Source organism: Halyomorpha halys, unplaced genomic scaffold, assembly GCF_000696795.3.
Source record: "Halyomorpha halys isolate HHAL.00 unplaced genomic scaffold, Hhal_1.1 Scaffold422.1, whole genome shotgun sequence".
NCBI lineage: Eukaryota > Metazoa > Arthropoda > Insecta > Hemiptera > Pentatomidae > Halyomorpha > Halyomorpha halys.
The window spans coordinates 336,118-357,193 of record NW_027111899.1 but is presented as its reverse complement, the minus strand read 5'-3'; the positions used below and the strand labels follow the sequence as shown (position 1 = coordinate 357,193).

Here is a 21,076-nt window from a genome sequence, read left to right as displayed (position 1 = left end):
GAAATTATGTGCTTATCTGCTGTGTGACGTCTTCGCCGCCGCAGTGACATCTTCTAGTCACTTTCCGGTGTAGGTTCAGCAGTTGGCAAAATGGTGAAAACCATGTATCCTCGCCTGGTGTCTGAAAGACATATTTGTTCCTCCGTGGCTGGTCAGCGTGTCCTGGAATGATGGTAGGGGCAGGCCAGGTCCTAGCTTGCATGCCACGATAGATAATTTGGACGGCATCTCAGTGGCTGCGTTTTCGGGGTCTTCCGGTGTCCACAGCAAGGGGGGCTTTAGAAAATGAGACCCCCGACCCCGATTTTATATAAATTCAAAATAACTGTAAAAATCGGATTACTTAAATCTGACACTTGCTTTTTGGTTCAACAAAACAAGTGATCAATATTTAATATTGATACATAAAATAAAAACATAACTAAAATTATTTATATATAAAAATAGCTATCAACTCATAAAAGAGGATATTACAATAAAGAATTCTGATTTATAAAATTATTAATAATAGATCTATGATATGAAAAGTAGTATATAAATGACATGAAATTCATTTTGTGATTCTATAGTTGGCAAAAATGCTAAGCCACAGGTACTACTTTTTCCAGCAAATCCATCACTGAATGATGTCTTGAAGGTTAAGAGATTGATTCTTTCTTTCTCAAGAGAATGATATGATTTAAAAATAAACTAAAAATTAAAATATCATCTTTTCTAAGCATTAAATATGTTAGACTATTGTTATATTTTAGAAATTACACAGTTTTTCTATCTGCTTCTTTATCTATCCACAAGGTGTGAAAGTTTAGCCTCAGTCTATTTCCCCTCTTTCCTGTCTGAGAGCATCCTTTTGCTGTACCAAACCTGGTGACCAGCATTGGTCGGCCTCATGAGAGCTTTCTCTATGGTCTGACCACAACAAACCATTTAATCTTCATATATGAAGATGGGCAGGGTTGCGGTCAAAAAAGAACAAATAGTGTTAAACTATTTAATGTTTGACGTTCCGCCCCACTTTGCAGGTCTTCATCAGGGCTGTTCAAAGAGATAGGTTAAACCCTGTTTAACTGATCTCTGATACCTTCATTTTACTCAATTTAGATTTATAACTGTCTAACTCTCCACTCCATTAAGTAAAACTGGTAGGAATACTGTTTTAAGTAAAAAAAAAAAGAGCTTTGTCTTGTTCCTAATATCCTTCATTTTTATGATTTTGGGAGTATTTTCCATTTGCTTTTTTTACTCTATTAAGTACTTTCTGGTCTACTTTCCTATCTTTGCTAATTATTGTAATTAGGTACTCATAGGCTTCCACAACTTAAAGAGGTTCAGTTATAGGTTAATTCTTCCTCATAATCTCTTCCAACAAGTATAGCTTTGCTTTACTTAGTGTTAACACTATAATATATAATTACCTTGTAAATAGTATTTGAGTTTTATTAGTATTTAATTTAGTTACATTTATTTTTATTTATATTATTTTATTTGGATTTAGTTATTTGAAAAGAAAAATATGTAATTATATTTGTGTGTTATAATGGGTAATAGAGACAGTTGCTAAGAGGTTTTCTAGCAACGGGCCAACGATCTTCGTTTTTATAGCAGTTCCGACTAATTAGTGGCCTTGGTAGCGTCTAAGCAGCCCTGTCTGCCTTTATAATTTAATAGTTTGGACATTTTCAGGGAGTTAACCGTCATTACAGTTCGGAACAGATCACTTCCATGTTTCGATTTTAATATGAGTTCCAAATAATTAGTGGACATGACTGTGTAACCAGCCCTGTCTGCGTTGATTTTGCTATTAATTATTGACATTTTGAGAGTGTTAACAGACATTATAGTCCAAAACCAGACTTTATCTGCGTTTCGACTTGAATCTAAATTGAAAAATTAGATCCTGTCTGCCCTTAATAAGTGCCAGTGTGGCCATCGTGGCTTTTGGGACATTTGTAAGTCACTACACCAACTTTGGACCATTGCAGCGGTGTATTTAGCTACAAGAGCTGCGATCTACACATCTCGGCAGCACTTTTCCCTTGACCTATCAGAGTGGACCTACCATTTTGTCAAGTAGTATTTATTTGTTTTGTTTTTTTGTAAATTAGTCACTTTTGTTTTCTTAATTTATTTATCTAATTTTATTTTATCTGAAAGGCCTTTTTATTTTTACTTGTATTCATTATTAGTCATCTTTTGTTTATTTTAGTTTTAGTTTTTGATGACCAAATAAATATTTAATCCAAACCAGTTTGTTGATTGTTCTTTTCAAAGTCTTCCAACAAAAAGACATAGTCGATTTGAGGTGGCCTTAACACTCAGCATTATTGGACATGCCTCTCAGCTAGAGCTCCTCGCCAGACCTTATCTGCGTTTCGGCTTGAATATAAATTGTTGTTTGGTCGGCTCGCCTGGTACATTGGAATAATTGGACCCTGTCTGTACTTAGTGGGTGTTAGTGTGGCCATCTTGGCTTTTTTGGATGTTTGAACTGTCGATGAGCTACTACACCAACTTTGGACCATTGCTGCGGTGTATTGAGCTACATTTGTTTTGTTTTTTGTGTATTAGTTTTTTTTCCGTTTTATAATTTATCTAACTATTTTATTTTTTATCTGAGAGGCCTTTTTTATTTTTACTTGTATTTTTTATTAGTCATCTTTTGTTTATTTTAGTTTTCAAATGTTTAAATTGAACCAAATAAATGTTTTATCCGAACCAGCTAGTTATTTGTTCATTTTAAAACCTTCCAACAAAAAGACATAGTCGATTTGAGGTGGCTTTAACAATAATAGTTTCTGAAAACGTCAAAATTATTAATAAATACTAAATTTCTGTTATTAAAAAAAATAACACAGACATAATTAATATCATATTACATATCTATTTAATAAATTTATGGCCACATCACCCATATCAGGTTACTTTATGCTTCCGTGGAATCCCATCATCCAGATATAGGTGACATGATGAGTGAGGAACATGTTAACTATTTACTGTAAATATTTCTTTTTGTGTTCAGCTTTTTTAAAAATTTATTTATATCCTTTTTTAGCTAAGTATTATTTGCTTAGAAGAATTAAAACTTGAAGAAGAACCTCTAATTATCCTGGAAATTCTTGATTATAGTAGTTTCGAAACTGTAGCTAAAATACCTTTATATGTATCACTGCAATCCTATTTCTCAAGGTAAGTCTTTTTATTGGTTGTAAGAGTTCTCTAAATTAACAGTGTTTACTACGCTTATCATTTTAGAAAACTAATAATTAATCACAATTTGATGAATACATTTAAGGAGATGTTTCTATATGCTGTGAAGACCTTCAACTTTTCTTTTATCATGCTACCCAGTTTGATACCCCCTAGTATTAAGTGGTCTAAAGCACAAAAGATAATATTTTATTTTTTAATATACAAGGATATAATAAACTGTGACAATAAAGTCTTATCTATTCATTATGTTTTCATAATGATAAATGAGTATTTATTTATCCAAAACAGTCATCGAAGTGGAAATAAGTTTGTGTAATTTCCAGTGTCAAATTACAGATTTTTGGAAATGAAAGTGATTTATAATTTATTACCAAAATACTTACAATCCCAGTTAATTTCAATGCATCACAGCTAACGCTCTTTAATAGGTGTTACAAACTTATGTTACTATCTAATCAAATAATAATTGTTTATGTGTTTTTTCTTGTTTTCAATCATAGGTTTACAATATCTCCTACACATAATTTGAACTTTGGAAATTTAATGGTGGGTGAATTGAAATGTTTAGAGATTTCACTAATAAACTGCGGAAAAATTGATTTCAAGTTTAGATTTATTCCTGAAAAACAATCTTTATCCGAGGTAATTATTTTAAAATAATCATGATGATACTTTTATAAGTAAATGCTTAAAATACATAAGTGTTTTAACTGGAAAATGTTAGTAAGAAATGTTTTTTATGTCCTATTCTGTTGGTGGAGAGGAGGATGGAGATTTTGGAAAGTAAAAGATAAAAAGGGCAAATGTAAAAACAACTACAAAATTGATTATCGTATAATTTTCTCACTTTCTAGTAGGCTACCTCACTATAAAGTTAAAAAGGATTTTTATAGAGGTTTTGAGAACCAATACTGAATCATAGCAGAACTTTTCATATATTTACATATTCAATTTACTTTTAAGTTAAATTCAAGAAGGTTTACAACTTTCCAAGGTTTTCTAGAGAGAAATATCAAATTTCTTTGAAATAATACTACCTTGTTAAAGTGAGATGTAATTATTCATTTTTTATTGTGTACATGTTGCTCTGTGGCAAACTGTGAATATATCAATTGTGCCATTTGTAATAGTCAGTTGATAGGTTGCCACTAAGCCTTTGTTTTGTTCTTTGTTCTCACTACAGTAAGAACATTTTATGTTATCTAACTGTAATTAATAAAAAAGTAAGAACTGTAAAAACATTTCATTTTATTTGTGTCCACCACTTCCGTGTTCAACAGGTTATGGCCCCAGACAGTTCGCGAAATTAAAATTTGTAGTGAGACAGTAAAAATAGTGCGGTAGTGTTTGTTTGTGTTCAAATACTTTGTAAAGGAAAAACATTTAGGTACAAGCAGTAATATAAAATGGATCTCAACAGCTTCAATGAAATCAATCAGATCGAGCCGCTGACAGGACCTGAGAACTTCCAAAGGTGGAAATTCATGGTAACCATCTTCTTAAAAGCCTATGGGTTGTTTGAGATTATTTCTAAAGATTTTGAACCTCCCAGAAACCAACAAAGTAAAGAATATAATGTCTATATACTAAATGATGCTAAAGCCCAAAAGTTAATAGTAACAACAGTGAATCAGAGAGCATTAACTCATATTTTGACTTGTGCTACTGCAAGTCAGATGTTTTCTAAAATATGTGACATTGAAGTTTGAACTTTTGCTAGAATTCTTTGATTTTAAATTTAAGACTGGGATAGACTTGGCAAGCCACATAAGCTCAATTGAAAATTTGGCATTCAGGTTAAAATCATTAGGCAATGATATACCAGATGATATGATCATTTTAAAAGTAATAAAACTTGCAGAGCAGTATAAATATTTTATAAGTGCTTGGGAAAGCACAGGCTCTGATATGAAAACTCTTTCCAATTTAACTACAAGATTGCTGGCTGAGGAAAGACGTTCTAAAAATGCTACTGAGGAAACAGATATTCCAGTTGCGTTTAAAACTCATGTAATAAACAAATAGAAGGACTACTTCTAACAAGAAGAAATGTTTTTCTAGCTCTAAAGAAGGACATGTGAGTAAAGACTGCCCAACCAAGAAAAAACCATTTGGTATGTGTAAAAAAACAAACCACGTAGAGAAGGACTGTATCTTCTGTAAAAACAAAAGATCAGCAGTTTCTTTCCTTAATAAAAGATGTAGTAAACAATCAATTGAATGGGTGTTAGATTCAAGTTCTACAAGGCATATGACCAGCTATATAAGTGTATTGTTGCAGGCACAACCTATTGATGCTGAGGTAGACCATGCTAAAAATTGTGCATCCACGACAGCCAAAATGGTTAGTTGAGTAAAAAGTAACAAATGTCAACAGAAAGTTGTGATGTACATCTCAGATCTCAGCAGAAATTTTGCTAAAAACAAAGTAAAAATTGTAAAGAAAGATACCGTGATTGTTGGGAAAAGATTCTCTGAGGGATTTTACGTAGTGAACTTGAAAGTTGATTTACATGCGAAAGCTTTATACTACTAATGTACCAGAAACCAATAAAGAAATAAAGGACTCTGAGATATCTGTGTTTGTTAAAGACTGCATAGTTGGTGTTGATGAAAAATCATCTGTTTCATCTTCTGTTGAAAATTTAACTAAAAATGAAAGAGAACTGGAAGAACAAGCTGATGCAGGAAACCGAAACAATTTGAGATTTGAATTGGAAGAAAATATAAAGATTAAGAGATTTCCTAAAAGACTTGAAGGATCATTAAGATGCACAGATGATTCTAAAGAAAAGGAAAAAAGAGAAATTGTGCAAGGAAATCATCAAGACTTCAAGGAGAAGGAAAAAGAGAAACCTAACATTGGAGAAAGGTTAAACAAATTAAAAGCTTTAAATGGTGACCCAGAAATTTGTGTCAAAGATGAAGAAATATTAGAAGAAAAAAGTAAGAAATTTTCTTGTATTAAGAAGAAGAAGAAGAAACCCAAAAATAAAAGGGGATTTAGTGATCCAAGGTCTGTAATGTCATCTCAGGTAAGACTAATACATGTCTTATCCATGTGAATTCTCAGAAACAACTGACTAAAATATACCTCTTATTCATGTGAATTCTGAAAACCAGCTAACTAGACCCACTTTTTTATTATTGCATGGCATTGACCAAAAATGTAAAACAAATGAAAGTATTTTTTTCTTCTTAATTATCACTTTGCTCTTTTGCCTTTTACTTAAAAATTGTTAATTAGTTTTTTGAGTCTTAAAAAACTTAATCCACTTCATAAATATTAAATATTAATTTTTAAAAGTTCATATTGTAGGTTTGTATCATCAAAACATATGCATAGTTATTGTTGTTTGTTTTATATAAACTGCATTGTTCCATTGTCTTGAGAAAAAAAAATGTTACCTTAATTAGCAATTATTCAAATATTTAAATTTATGACACAAAATTACAAAATATTTATTTTACATACAATTTATCAAATAAATATTATGTTAAATATTAGTAAAAATGACTAATTTTATTAATTATAATATATTAAAAGTCATATAATAGTCATATTTTACTAATTACTAATAGATACTGTTTTGAAATTATTATTTTTCCAGGAAAAAAGATTCCTTACTGGTTTGAATCCAAAAATAGGAAGAAATACTGGTAACAAATTGAAAAAAAAACTTAGGGCGACTATAAATCAATCCAGAAATCTTGAATATGATGATATATTTAAGAAAAATTTTAGTAACTTACTATTTATGAATAAGTTTCTAAAAATGAAGAACGCTGAATTAAGAAATGCTGACAAACCTAGAAATTACTTAAAATGTTTATTTAAGAATATGGGCAGGAGACAGTGGAAATTAAAATTTCATTTGACCAAATCAAAAGTAAGAAATTCAAAAGATAATCTTAACTATTATGATTTGGCTCATATAAAAACTATAAAAAACTTGTGGAGTTTGTTCAACTTTGATGTCCTTAAAACTATTGCAACAACAAGAAAGAAGGTTAATTGCAGGAAATCAGATGTTAATCAATTAAATGAAGAATCACAACAGATGTTATGGCAGACTAGAAAACTTAAGTAAGTAATTATTTTTTCCAACCTAAGCTTATATGTAATTTTCATTCAAGATGATTCTTTACAGTAAAGAAGAATAAATAAATAATGTAATTAGGAATTGAGTTATTAATTGACCAAGAGCTGAGTCTACTTTTGAAAAGTGAGTGCTAACTAGGGATGGTTCAGTAAGGGTGGAGCGCCTGAATAGAACCTAATATGCACTCAGATCCATAAATGGCTAGAATGCATAATAGTTCTTGACAGAACTTTTAAGTCTCTACTTCCGCTTGGTTTTTATTGAAGGTCTTGCCTCTCACTACTTCACTAGTTATTGTTTGAATTAAACAGAATTACTTACAAGGCGCTTCCTTGAAGAATGTCAGCTTGTACCCTGAAGGATTTACCAACTTTATATCCATTTATATCTTTCATGAAACCTTTTTCAAAGTTATGTATATTAAATTAATTAATTTATATGAAACCCCATTTTTTGGATTTGTAATGTGGATTCATAAATTAAACACACAAATGAAGGAAAAAAAACCTTTATTTTAAGTAAGAAACAGGGGAGTCCAGCAACCCTGGCCTCTTCTGAATTGATGCTATGAAATTCCCTTGCCGATGTGTCCTCTGCTGCAACTGCAATAGATTGTTGAGCCCTACAGAACCCTCTGGAGTTGAAGATTATAGATAGAGAACAAAAAAAATAAATAATTTTACAGAAAAACTTCTGAAAGTCAAAAGATACATTGACAGAAAAAAGATATGCTTTATCATTCATCCACAGAAGTTTATGAGATAGATTTTAAATTTTAAACATTCATAATCTGTAAATTTCGAAGCTAAATTTAGGATTCAGACTCCCTTATGTGTGGAACTCTGTCCAAAGTACCAAACAACATTCTAGTGTCGAAATTCTAGCCCTACCAAGTCAGCCTTACTGAAAATCTGGTTTTATTTCTATTTGTTAATTAGTCCATGCAATTTGTTCAAAAGAAATATTTAACCTCAGAAAATGAGAATTTCTAAACTAAAATTTATGAAGTGTAACAAAAGAAATGAAAAACATGTCAAGTTATTACCTTCCTCTGTAAGTTGTCAAAATTTTAAATAACTAATGAATTCAGAGCATTAAAACCACTTTTATTCACTGTGTTCTGAACTTTACTCGGCAGAAAATCACAAATAAATAATGCATTTCTTCTGATTGCAGATCAAATAGTCTGTTAACACTGGCAAGCTCCTAGCATTCAAAAACCTGGAAAAAACAATTGATTAGTTCCATCTTGAGTTTGTACAATGTTAATACTCCATTGGTCGCTTAAACTTTTATCAAGGCTAACCTCTTTTTTGCTATCGAATGGCCACTTTTAGTCCGAAAATATTAAGTGTATGTCAGTATCCTATTCATAGCATTTTTCCATTATTTATTATCGCTTCACAAAATTTTGATCTGTGCTACCTCTATTTTTTTTTTTTTTTTTTGGTTCCTTACTTAACCATTTCTGGAACATAGGGTATGGCAGCAGTTTACATATGCCTCTGCTACCAATAATCAACAATTTATTTAAGTTCTTATTATTCATGAAATGAGAGGAGGGATCTGTTTTAATTTTTACAGGTACATAAAAATTAGTAAACATCAATATGAATTGTGCTGGGCCCACTACTTCTTACCATCTAGATGGACTTCCTGAAGAAGGGATTGTTTTCCTCTTCCATCAAATGGGGAAAGTCCAACTCGGGCGAGGGCAAAGATCCTAGTCGTTCTTAACTATTTGGCTCGATGTCCTATCATGGCGGTGCAATCCACTACCTCATATTCTGTTGTTACAGGAACTTTGCAGTTTGGGTACCAGTGGTGGATGTTCTTTCCAAAACTTAGCAGCTTTCCCTGAAACCCTCTAGGTCCTGTTATGATCTGTGAGACCCTTGATGTAATCTGGGAGGGCCCACTTACCCTTTAATCTTGTATGGGCGGTGGAAAAGAGCTTTCCCCCAGAGTAGCGTCCTTCTGGCTCACTATCCACTATTCATTTTACTTCTCTATCAGCATTTTTTTCCCATTAGTTCGGGGTCTTACTGATCCTTTGCAGAGTTCCTCTGGTAGCGTTAACAGAGTGTCATATTTAGTGAAATCCTCATTGAGCGCCTTCGTTCTGACTAGCATCTATACCACCTCATGTGACACCATTTCTTAGGTCTTCTTGGTCCTCTGCATAGCCAATCTCTATGGTAGCCAGTCTCCTATTCTGATTTCATATGAGGTTCCAGCTACACGCAGGGAATGCATACATCATAATATCCTAGACCATATTTTTATAGATAATCATCATGGTGGGTTACTTGAGTTCCCAAAATGGCACCCCCCATCCTGCTTAATCCATTGAGTGACAGGGTCACCCTATCCCTCTATTATTCCAATTGAGGAGTGGCATCAAATCATATTCTTATTCACACACCAAGGTATGTTACCTCCTCAAGTGGTCTGTCTCTCCTAGGATGTCTAGGGTGATAGCCCCTGTCCTTGGGGCCTCTTATGAGTATGGCCTGATGGCCCCGAAACGGTGTTACGTTTGATATATTAAAATAAAGAAATTTAATAAGGAAGAGTTATTAACTACAATTCATTAAATTAATGCAAACTCATCCCGTAATGAACCTGTAATATTGAGCTTTAATTTAATTTTTATTGACCTTCCATACTGGCATTCAGAATTTTTTCCCCCTGAAAGTTAAATGGTATTATAATGATACCTTAACCTTTAAAATATGAGCTAAAATCATAAATTAATTCTAGGTAATTTGGGATCCTAACAGATATTTGATCATCTAACTGGTGTATCGTATATATATTTATAAGAGGGTGGTGATTTCTTTAGTATTATAATCTGTCTGCTTGTCAGTATGCAATGTAATCTATAGCCAATAAAAATTAATTTAAATTAATACTATTACTTTAGTTCTTTGTAACCTGTTCTTAGTTTAGCTGTCAGTTGTCGGAGTCAGAAGTGCTCCGATTCAAATCCAGCCTACGGGAGTTGAAATTCATGTTGTGATGGATCCATGGAATGAATCTATACTTTCCCACTGACTTAAGGATAGGTTGATAACCTATAGAATAATCACCCTGTAAGCTGAAAATGGCCAGCTAGGGAGTAAACAAAAAGTTTTAATAAATTGAATAAGCATTGTTAATTAATTAAAATAGACAGAATTTGATATTCCTAAATTGTTTATTTCTTAATACTATTACTGCATTTCTGAAACAAACCTTTAGGATTGGTCTGGTCCCATCTAAAAAAGATTTTACTTTTTTTTATAAGTGTTTTAATGTCTTAGAACCACAAATCAATATATTTTATTCTTTATCATTTTGTTGAGTAATTAAAACCATTTCCTACTTTTTAGATGCCAAAGAGGATTGAAAGTATTTTTTTTTTTTTTAGGCTAAAAATGGGTTTCTAACTACCACTAATATCTTATTTTAAAAGATCATTCCTAATGTGTTTTCCAGTATCATTTTTCTCTTGCTGGCAGCTCATTTTTTTGTGAACCCATATTTATTATAAGCATACAATTTTCTGCAGGATAGGTTTATAAAATAATTTTGTTCACTGTGTGAAATATGTTTTTATTAGAATCAATAAGTTGTGTATGATAAAATAGAAATACTGTTGTTGCTCAAGAGTTATGGTTTAAAAATTATAATTAAATTTATTTTGGGTGATATAATGTTTTTTATAATAGAAAGATGAAAAAATGTATTTATTTTGATTTTTTTCAATTTTTAGATGCTATGTTCCACCGTTCCGCTTAGTTCCTGCCACAGGAAAATTAGCAGCTGGTCAAGAATCGATAATTAGAGTTCATTGCAACCCTTTGTATAGAAGTAATTATCTAGAAGTTAGTAAAAATGTTAATAAATATTTTCTTAATTATAGTATTTTAAAATATTTAATCAATTCATAACATTGTATTCTTATTAGAGTAAAGCTAATGACTTTCCAACCTTAAAAGGAAGGATTTTTTTTTTAATGTTTATTTGATTTAAATGTTGATGTTAAGTTGTAATTTTGTCCAATATTTAAAAAGTTGTTGAGTACGAGAGTGGGTAGCTCATTCGTAAGGCAATGGACTACTAACTCCAAGGACCTGGATTCGAATCCAGCTGGGGCAGATACTTCTTATCTGTGACCTGTAGCCATTGAAGCTGTCCTATGGATTTGGGAGCCCTCCATGGTCCACCCAGCCTCAGAAAGTGGGTATCCTTAATTGAGTAAAATTATAGCTATGTTTCTCTATAATGATACCTAACTCATTCAGTTTACTCTTAAATCTCTACAACTACAACCCATGAAGGTTCAGGGGTGCAGTACTTTGTAAGGAAGTACTGTTACTAGACCAAAAGTTGTGTAAGGAGGTGATTTTAGTCAGAATTACACTCGACCATCAGATTTTTACCCAATTAAGGCTATTTATAGTAGTATACCCAGTTTGCATACTACTGGGTTACTTTGCACCAAATTTTGGACTTATTTTGATATAAGTTTTTAACCTTTTAGATGGGTCTGAAAAGTCTAAAATTTATATGTCAGGTTCTTAGAGTATAAATTAAAGAAAAAGCCACAATTTTGCACTTTTTAAATCATTTATATATTTAATTAATTTAATAAAAAAGGTGGAGAAAAGTTTCCTTATTACGTGTAGAGATGGAGATTTTAGACCACTTTCTAAAATTTATTTTAAACATCTAAAAATTAATGCTTTCTTTGTTGTAGAAAAGAATCCCTTTTATTTTAACTAAGAGAGTACTATATATTTTTTTTTTTTGTTTGAAAATTCTAGAAAAAAGACTGATGTTTCTTTTTTCAAAACTAATATCTTTTTAATTTCCTCTTAAATAAAAAAGAAAACTATATAAGGTGTTTATTTCTAAAAACCACCTAATGTTAGTGCAAGTAATAGAATTTGGGTGGTTTTTGAAACAAGAACAGATATTCATATTCAAAGTAATTCAAGACCAAAATAAGACTAAATTATTTATATATTATTTGAAATTACTATTGTATTGAAATATTATTGAGTTAAAAAACATCAGGAGACTTAGGACCTCAGATGAGGATAGGTTTACTGCAGCAAAGTATTCCTAATTACTGGTGCAAAGTAATCTACAGTCACATTTTTGGAAATTATGAATAAGAAAACGATTAATAATTAGAACTTATACTTCTTAATCACTGATAGCATGTCAACAACTTCATGATTTCACTTACCTCTATACTTCGAAAAGAAGCAATCTAACAATAAAAGTGTGAGACATGTTATTTAACAGAGAAAAACAGGAGAAATAGAAAAAAAAAAAAAAAAAGGAACATTTTTCAACAGAATTTTGCTTCCACTATTTAGAATTAATAGTCCTTTTTCTTTCTTTCTTTTGCACCTTTCACTACCACTGTTGTGTCACTCTGAGCAACACAAAAATGTTTAACATCAATATACCAATGTTATCCCTTAAGGAGCAAAGTAACCCGCTTTGACAGTATCATTGACATTTTCTTGAAATTTAGTTTTCAATTGAACTTTTTCATCATTTCTTTTATATTAAAAGTTCCAATTATTGAAGTTCTTTTATTTGATTTTGAAGTTAACTCAAAGCATTTTATTTATATATTAGTAAATATTTTTGAAAATTTTTATTTTTCTTGATTGTCAACATTTACTCAACTGATTTAAAAAAAATTTGGCTGATTTTTTTAATCCTTTAGTATAGATGCTGTTTCTATAAATCAGTGATTGAATTATCCCAGTGCTTCTTGATACACATTTTAACTCACTCATAAATATGTATAATTGACCAACTACTATTTATTTGCTGTCGTTTCGCCCACTTTGTAGAACTTCATCAATGCTAAAATAATACTAAAACGACTAAAAATATTTTGACATAGTAGGAATATAATATATAAAAATGTAAATTAGGGTTATAATTATGTAAATGTAAGTGGAAAGAAAATTATAAAATATATAAAAATGAAAGAAAAGAAAAGAAAATAGTATTGATATAAAATAGAGAATGATTAAAAAAATTACACAAACTATAAGGTTAAAAGTGAAAAGGAGCGCAATAACACCCAAAAATATAAAGCACAATTTAACATAATAAAAGACGGAAAATAAAGAAATAAGTTAAGATTAAATGAAGGTCAAAAAAGAATAAATAGAAATAAAATTAATAATAATTATAAATGAGTAAAGAACTAATCAGGACTACCCACCTGTTTCAGTTGAGATCTTTCGAAATGGTTTTAACTTAAATTACATGAAATACAAGAAGGAAATATTCAAATATGATAATAATGATAACTATTAGAAATATCTAATTTAGGAAAAACTATTTTTTGTTTTCTTGTGACCGCACCCCTGACCATCTTCTTCATAATTTATTAATAACTTTTATACAAAAACCTCAGACATGAGTGGCAGCACTATATTAAAATATACCTGGCTATAAGCCAAAGACCTCAGTTAGAAGAAACAAAAATTACCTGGATTAACTTGTTTTGTTTTGAGGCTGGCTTAGAAAAACAGTAAAGATAGAGAAGAAGAAAGCATGAAAGATTACATTTCAGTAGACCCTGATCTCCCAACAAGGAAAATCACATAAGATAGTTATATTGTTCAGAATGTCCTGTCAGTGTACAAAAACAATTACCCTAATGATGGCAATGGGGATGAAGTTGAGTAAGAAGAACCAATTCTAATACCAGTTGGGGAACAGGAATACTGCATTCACCTTTCAATTATTTATTATTTGATCAACAGTCTTCTAGAAGAAATTTTGAAAAGATTTTTGGTCTAGAACATATTTCTCACCTAGTACAAGAGAAGAAAATGTGTTATTAAAAATTACCTGTTTTTAAAATGAATTCTTTAGTAGATGTGTATTTGGAATGTTGAATACATAGATTTTATAATCATTAAATTTCCGTCATGTATTATTTATTGACTATTCCAACAACAGAGAGTGTTAGGTTCAGTTGTACTCAGTTATAAGAAAATATGGATATTAAAAACTACTTCACTTGGTCCTCATCGCTCATATTTCTTAGATGAGAGCTATAGTGTATATTTCACTCATAAATTTTTTTTATCAATTAAATGCTTATTTTTAATTTAGTAAACATAATTTACCTATGGCTGTTCGTGTGGAACATTTAATTAAAATTTGAACGGAGAAAATTCCTGTAAAAAACTTTTTAAAACAGTTAAAGACTTCTTTGTACCCTGGTTTTATAAATGCATTTATTTTTCCACTATATTTGATTTTGAAAAAAAAAAAAAAATTATAAGATTATATATTTTTGAATAAAGAAACACTTTAAATGTTTTTGGTTTCAGACAGTGAATTTATTTGTTACTGATTCTCATCCAGAGGTTAGAAGAGGTTTCCCGATTTACTTATCAGTAGAAAGCTGCGTTCCTAAAGTTAATTTTGAAGATTACAATTTAATATTTCGGGAAATTGTGGTGGTGGACAAATGCAATGAACATGTATCTGATGATGGTGAGGTAAGTATTTTTTTTTTTATACTAGTTGCCATTAAGTTATGGAGAATAGAAAAGTTTCATTCAGGGTGTTGAAGGTAGTTTTTTTTTTTTTTTTTTAATATCAGGTAAACAGTTTTCTTATGAGCTCAAAAAGCAATTTTGCAAATCCTTTCAGTTATTATAATCTATGAAATATCGTAAAGATGTATTAAGCAGTTACATAACACTTAATTAAAACATATCAAAATTTTGATTATTAAACATCCATTGTATAAGCTTTTAGAAAATCTAACTCAGTTAGTGTGCACTTACTTGTATTTTACAAATTCCGATAGTAATATTTCTTTTATTTTGTATGAAATACCAGATTTTTTAATTATTAAAGTTTCATTTAGACAGTGACATCTCTGTACTTTTAAGATCAATCGAGAAAAGTATTATAAAGATAGAAAAAAACTGTTTTTTTTAAACTAGATGTTTATAAAAGGCAAACACACAAGCAATCTATTATTTATAATTAAGTAAATACTACTACTGCTACTAATAATAAAAGCTCAGCGAACCCGTTGGATTGATACAGTGAATTGCTGTCAACATTTATCTGTCCAGTGATGCCAGTCCAATCTCAAATCTACAGATCAGTTTTGACATAATCCTTCCATTGACGCTTATGTCAACACCTCAGGCTTTTACCCATCAGTTCAGTGTTTACTAAGATTTTAGGGATCCGTTTGGTCTTAACACATAGTACCAGATCATCAGCATATTTTATTACATATGCTGTCAAACCATGAGAGTCAACCATTTTTGGTATATATCACATAATCTAGTGCTAAATGTAATTAATTAAATAGATTATCTATATGCTGCTAAAAATTAAGTACCACTGCTTGCACTCGCACATATATTTTGATAAAATATTATTAATTTACGATAAAATGTTATTATTATTATTAAATAAAATATTATTTTATCAGATTATTTAAACCTACTTTTTCTAGCCTGCATTACATTGAAAAATAGTTATTTAGTAATTGGCGGAGGTTTCACACTGTTTTAGATTTTTACTAAATTACAGTGCTCCCTTAATATAGCCTATTTTTTAATTTTATCTTATCTCCATTGACAAGGGTCATGTTGTGAATTCTGTATCTCTTGAAGAAGTTATAGTTGGTGTATAATTGTTCATTAAATAAACTATATTACATAGCTAAATAAAGATTCTCAATTATATTAATATCAATGTTTTGTTATTGTATATTTAGATGTCCTAATGTTTGGAATCCGATTGTAACCAAACCTGCGACCATAGTACGCTACTTGTAGTTACTTATGTGCTCTATTAAAAATTTATTTTCAATATAAGAGAATTACTGCTTGGAAATAAAAGCTTCCTTTGAGTGTTGGTGGAGGTGCTGAAAAAAGAACAGTTTCATGTCGCTGTGTTAACTGTCAAACTGTGGAGCTATATTCAAAGAGCAAGCAGAATTTTGAGCTAACTTTGTTGTTTGAAGGAAAAGATAATTATATTAGCTGGAGATAAAACTGAAGCCAACCCTTTTTTGTTTGAGATAGAGAACCTCTTTCATGGTCTTTGTCAATGAAGGTCCAGACCATTAATTACTTCCACCAGAGGTAATGTGGAATACCTTTCTCAGTAGGTACTGTATTCAGGTAAGATTTTTGGTACCCTGTTTTCTACAGATCTTTCAGAGCCCTCTAAGTTAAAAACCATTTTACATTTAGCATGGAACTTATAGACTTACTTAATAGACAGCCGTACAAAAACAGCTAACAATTTTAAACTTGCCTAAATTCTTTCCCCTAAAGCCCTTTAACTTTTTGGATATAGTGTCATGTCTCTGAAGAAAATTATAAAACATTTATGAAGGAAAGTAATTTGATTTGCCTATAACTCAAAAAGTATTCAATGAATTAAAAATTCTATGCAATCACTTGAAAGACAATTAGATTCTCTAATATATATATATTATATTTTCAAATAATAATATATATAGATATATCGGACCAGTATTAGCAAAAATACAGTGTATTAACATTATATACATGCTTAGTTTTGCAGATTACATGAAACTATACATCTCCTAGCTATTCATTCATATATATTCTATATGCTCATTTCAAAGATAATAAAGTAGTGTTTTGCCAAACTTAAAAACTACCAACATTTTTGTTAGATTAATATTAGGAAAGATACAATTTTTTTTTTTTTTTAGGGTGCACCATATGGAGTTTTCTGCATTCAAGAAAATTCCCTTCTTTTCTTTAACACTATCGTTGGAACAAGTCATACTGTTACAGCATTCCTGCACTCAGAAAACCAGCTTGAGGCAGCTGTATTAGTTGCATTATCCAACCGTCATAGTACTTCTATTTCTCCATTTTCAGTTAATGAAAAGGATAGCTGTGTTGTTTATATTAATCCTTATGGATATTCTTCTTTTACCATCACTTATTCACCTCAACATCTAGAAGTAAGAAATTAACAATGATTAACCATAAATAGTACATATATATCATACCTGATACTCCTTAATTGAGACTAGTTTAGGTTTTTAATGAATATTCTACATTGATGGCCTTAATTTTCAAAATAAGGATTCTATCTCATGGACCTTTTTCCAATTATGTTTTCTTGAGGGTAATATTTACAATATGCAAAGGGGATGCCTATTCCTGAGGGAGCAAGGGGGAGATTTTCCCAGGGAGGGTAAAATAACTAGAGATACAACACTGTACAGAGAGTGAAGTTGAAAACATTCACTATGACTTAGCAATGTCTTTGATGATGATCATTTTACTCTCCTTAAAGTTTTTCTTTGAACAATGTATGTTTCTTTGCTAGTCTTGTAGATTGTTTACTATTTTTCAAAGAGGTGGAATAATTTTGATTTTCTAGTATGTTATGTGCTTCCTGGATATTCCAGGCAAAGTAGTGGGTCCAGGTACCACATTCCACCAGATTTGATCTTTGTTGTAGTTGCTATTCTGAATTTCATGGTGAGTATTATCGTCTAGTGCTGTTAACATTTTATGTCCTCTACTTTCTATAATTTTCTTTAGCCTTCCTATAGGCTGAGTGCTCCAGTTACTGGCAGGTCAACCTTTGTTTTTAAATATTTAGAGTTTAGTACCACTATATTGTTTCAAACATGGTGCTGGTTGTAATCTTAGCCCTCCTTTAACTAATCAACAAATTTCCTTCAAAATGAAGTTGCCAGTGTTGGAGAAAAAAAAGGAAATGAGACCTGCATCAGTCTTCATGTGCCTGTTGTTTCATATGTTTAAGCTTATGGAGGTGATTTATGTTTTTGTGGATTGCATGCTTATTTTGATATTTTTCAAGTTACTTTCTTATTTTCCATGTTTATGATATCTTAAAATAAACATTCTTATGTGTTTCGCTTGGAGTAATGAAAATTTGGTTAGGTGTGGGTATTTCAATAACTGGGTCAAAAAAAATTGTCATTTATTAACAACACTGTCAATGATTTGGAATATCCTTTAATTTTTCTGAAAGGTATAAGTTCTTGAAAGTTAACGCAATGCTGATTCAAATTTTTAATAGTAATGAGTGGTTTCAATATTCGAAAGGGGGAGTGTCATTAACTAAGGAAGGTGGTTGTCAATAATTAGATGATGGATCTCTTACCTATTGTCAACCTCAGTTCTGGTTATCGACACATATATAATTATTTACTTAATAATTGATAGTACTAAATTGTATCTCTATTATCTAAGATGGTGTAGAAATCTGCTGTTAAAAAATTTTCTTACACACCACATTAAACTGAGAAATAGATTTGGGCAGAAAAAAACGTGAAATAAATGGAATTTCCCATTCAGTTGTAAATATTAACATGGAAAATGTTATCCAGATTTTTGCAGTGGATCAACTTTGCCACAATTTAGAAGAGTTATAGCAGCTCAACTACTTGATTTTGATGTTCCAAATATTCGCAGTGTAAATGATGAATTGATCTCTGACTAATGAAAACTTCCAGGACTAATATTTTTCAAAAAAGGACAGATTTTTTCCAAAAAAAACAAAACAAAACCAGATAACAATCTCAAATGATTTAATTTTTATTTATTATGTTTTGTGTTTTATTTTTTAACTTAGTTTAATGTGATTATCTATCAATATTATATAATAAGAAAGATATTCTTTATGTTACCTCATGGATTCCAGTGCATTATAGTAACTTGTTCTTTTACTCGAAGAGGGCCATATTTTTATGTAACCAGTCTACATAAAGAAATTTTAATGTAACTCACTTTAACCAAAAAATTATTATGATACTAGAACCTTATGGTTTATTGTAATTAACTCAAAACTAAGATTTGTTTATTGGATATAAAAAGATGGATTTACATATTGGTGAGCTAATTGTTATAAAAGTGATTGAATAAAGAAAAATAATTGTAAAAAAATCATTCATTTTATGGCAACAAACCTCAAGATGTTCCCATGAAGTGTCAATAACTGGTGTACTCATCCTAGGGAGTTATTTTTCATGGTCCCCTTGCGGGTGATCTCTGAAACAGAATTCCATAAAAGGGAGTAGTTTTAATTTTCTTTTATTACCAATGCATTTACTGGTATTCAAGGGTACAGAAATAATATTGTCCTCCAGAATTTATATTCCTTTAGATCTGCCTTTAAATAGCTAAGGTTCTGGAATTAAAATAATACTAATGTCCTTACCTTCCATAGTGCTTGCAGTATGCCCCATGCTGCAATGCAGTGGTCTTATCATTTTTTAATTTTCTAGACTTGAGGACGGGACAATCCTCATCTCCTCCATCCTTAGAAAAATATCAGGTTAGGTATCATTTATTAAGTAATTTTCTTGGAATACAGTATTTTTAACTAATCATCAAACTATTTCAATTTGATATTTTATTATTACCTTATTTTGTGGAGAGAGGGAGTGTAGAATGAGAGTTAATATTTGGGATTTGCTATGTGGGGGCTTTACTGATTATATAGTTAGATTTTTTTAACCAGGCTTTTTGACTTATTTTTAATTCTGTAAGACATAAGTATTTGTACTATATTTTTAGCATTCTGAATCAAATTATGTGGAATTATGTCATTATCTACATGGCTGAAAAAAACTTTTTTTCCTTTGAGAAGTTAAAATTCCTTTGACTAATTATGAGGTTTATTAAAGTACATGAATATGGGACAAATAGTCCCGAAACGTGCAACATTATGATAATTTAGAATAAAATATTCAAATTGGAAGTTTTTAACCTTAAACAATTTTATTGGAATTTTATATTATAATTATTAATTAATTATTTTAAATAATTTTAATTTTATTGACGAATAAAATTATGATACTTTTTTTTAGGAATGCAAAGCTACTATTACTATGACTCTAGAAGTTCCCGTTATTGCTAAGGATGAAGGGTAATTGATAAAATAAAGTTAAAATAATAAACTTCTGTTTTCTTTTCTAGATTTGGCATGAATTTGATTAGAATGTGTATTGAGATAAATTTTTAACTAAATTGGTTGTGTATATCTACAAGATATTGATACTAATCACTGGATTAAACAAACTGCTATACCATAAGACAGATTAATTTGATGGATTTTGTAGTTTTAAAATTTTTTATTCTTTTCTTTCTTAATCTAATGGAAGTCAGTCATAGCTATTGAATATAATTTATAATTGTTTTACTTATATCCTCTCTTACCTTTCTTCACTAATTCCAAGTTCTTCCCTTCCACAATTTGTTCTGCTTGGGCATCTGTCTTCTTCTTCCTTCAGTCACTTCATAAATGCTTCTTTGCATCTTGCTGTCCCATTATTTAGCTCTCTTCTTCATCCTCTGGTCAATGTCATCTTGGAATCCATCTCCTGCATTCTGTTGAATTTCTAAATTAAAGACCCTTACATCATTACAGTTTGGAAGTGTTAGTGAACTGCTTTTATACGTTTTTGTGGTCCTGGGTAATTTATTACTCAAAAAAGAGATAATTTACCATTTGCAATTCTTTTATTAACCTCATTAGTTGTATTATCTTTTTGTCTGCTATTCATTTTAGTGGTAAGGTAACATAACTATTCTATTTGCCTTAAATTATCACTTATTTCATCTATATCTGTGTCCAGGCACTTTTTTAATAGATTTTGGAGGTCTCCCACTGAAATCAAAAATAAATATTTATATAAATAAATTTATATTAGTCCTGTTTTTATTTGTCATCAATTA

The 21,076-nt window shown here is 30.4% G+C and overlaps 1 protein-coding gene and 1 long non-coding RNA gene across 2 annotated transcripts in view; one reads left to right on the top strand and one right to left on the bottom strand.

Annotated features, from left to right (window-relative positions):
* The window catches only part of LOC106682535 (hydrocephalus-inducing protein), a gene marked incomplete at its 3' end in the record, with an annotated part of 227,440 nt that overhangs the window by 150,821 nt on the left and 55,543 nt on the right, over window positions 1-21,076 (top strand). Inside the window, 7 exon segments of the mRNA XM_067049812.1 lie at window positions 3,053-3,186; window positions 3,711-3,852; window positions 6,822-7,297; window positions 11,071-11,182; window positions 14,678-14,848; window positions 17,065-17,322; window positions 20,209-20,267. Of these exon segments, the coding sequence (XP_066905913.1) occupies window positions 3,053-3,186; window positions 3,711-3,852; window positions 6,822-7,297; window positions 11,071-11,182; window positions 14,678-14,848; window positions 17,065-17,322; window positions 20,209-20,267 (1,352 nt within the window).
* Window positions 19,028-20,786, bottom strand: LOC106682536 (uncharacterized). Its single transcript, XR_002944999.2, has 4 exons — window positions 20,558-20,786; window positions 19,557-19,657; window positions 19,306-19,387; window positions 19,028-19,097 (listed from the first exon to the last, which is right to left on the bottom strand). It is a non-coding gene; the product is annotated as an uncharacterized lncRNA (long non-coding RNA).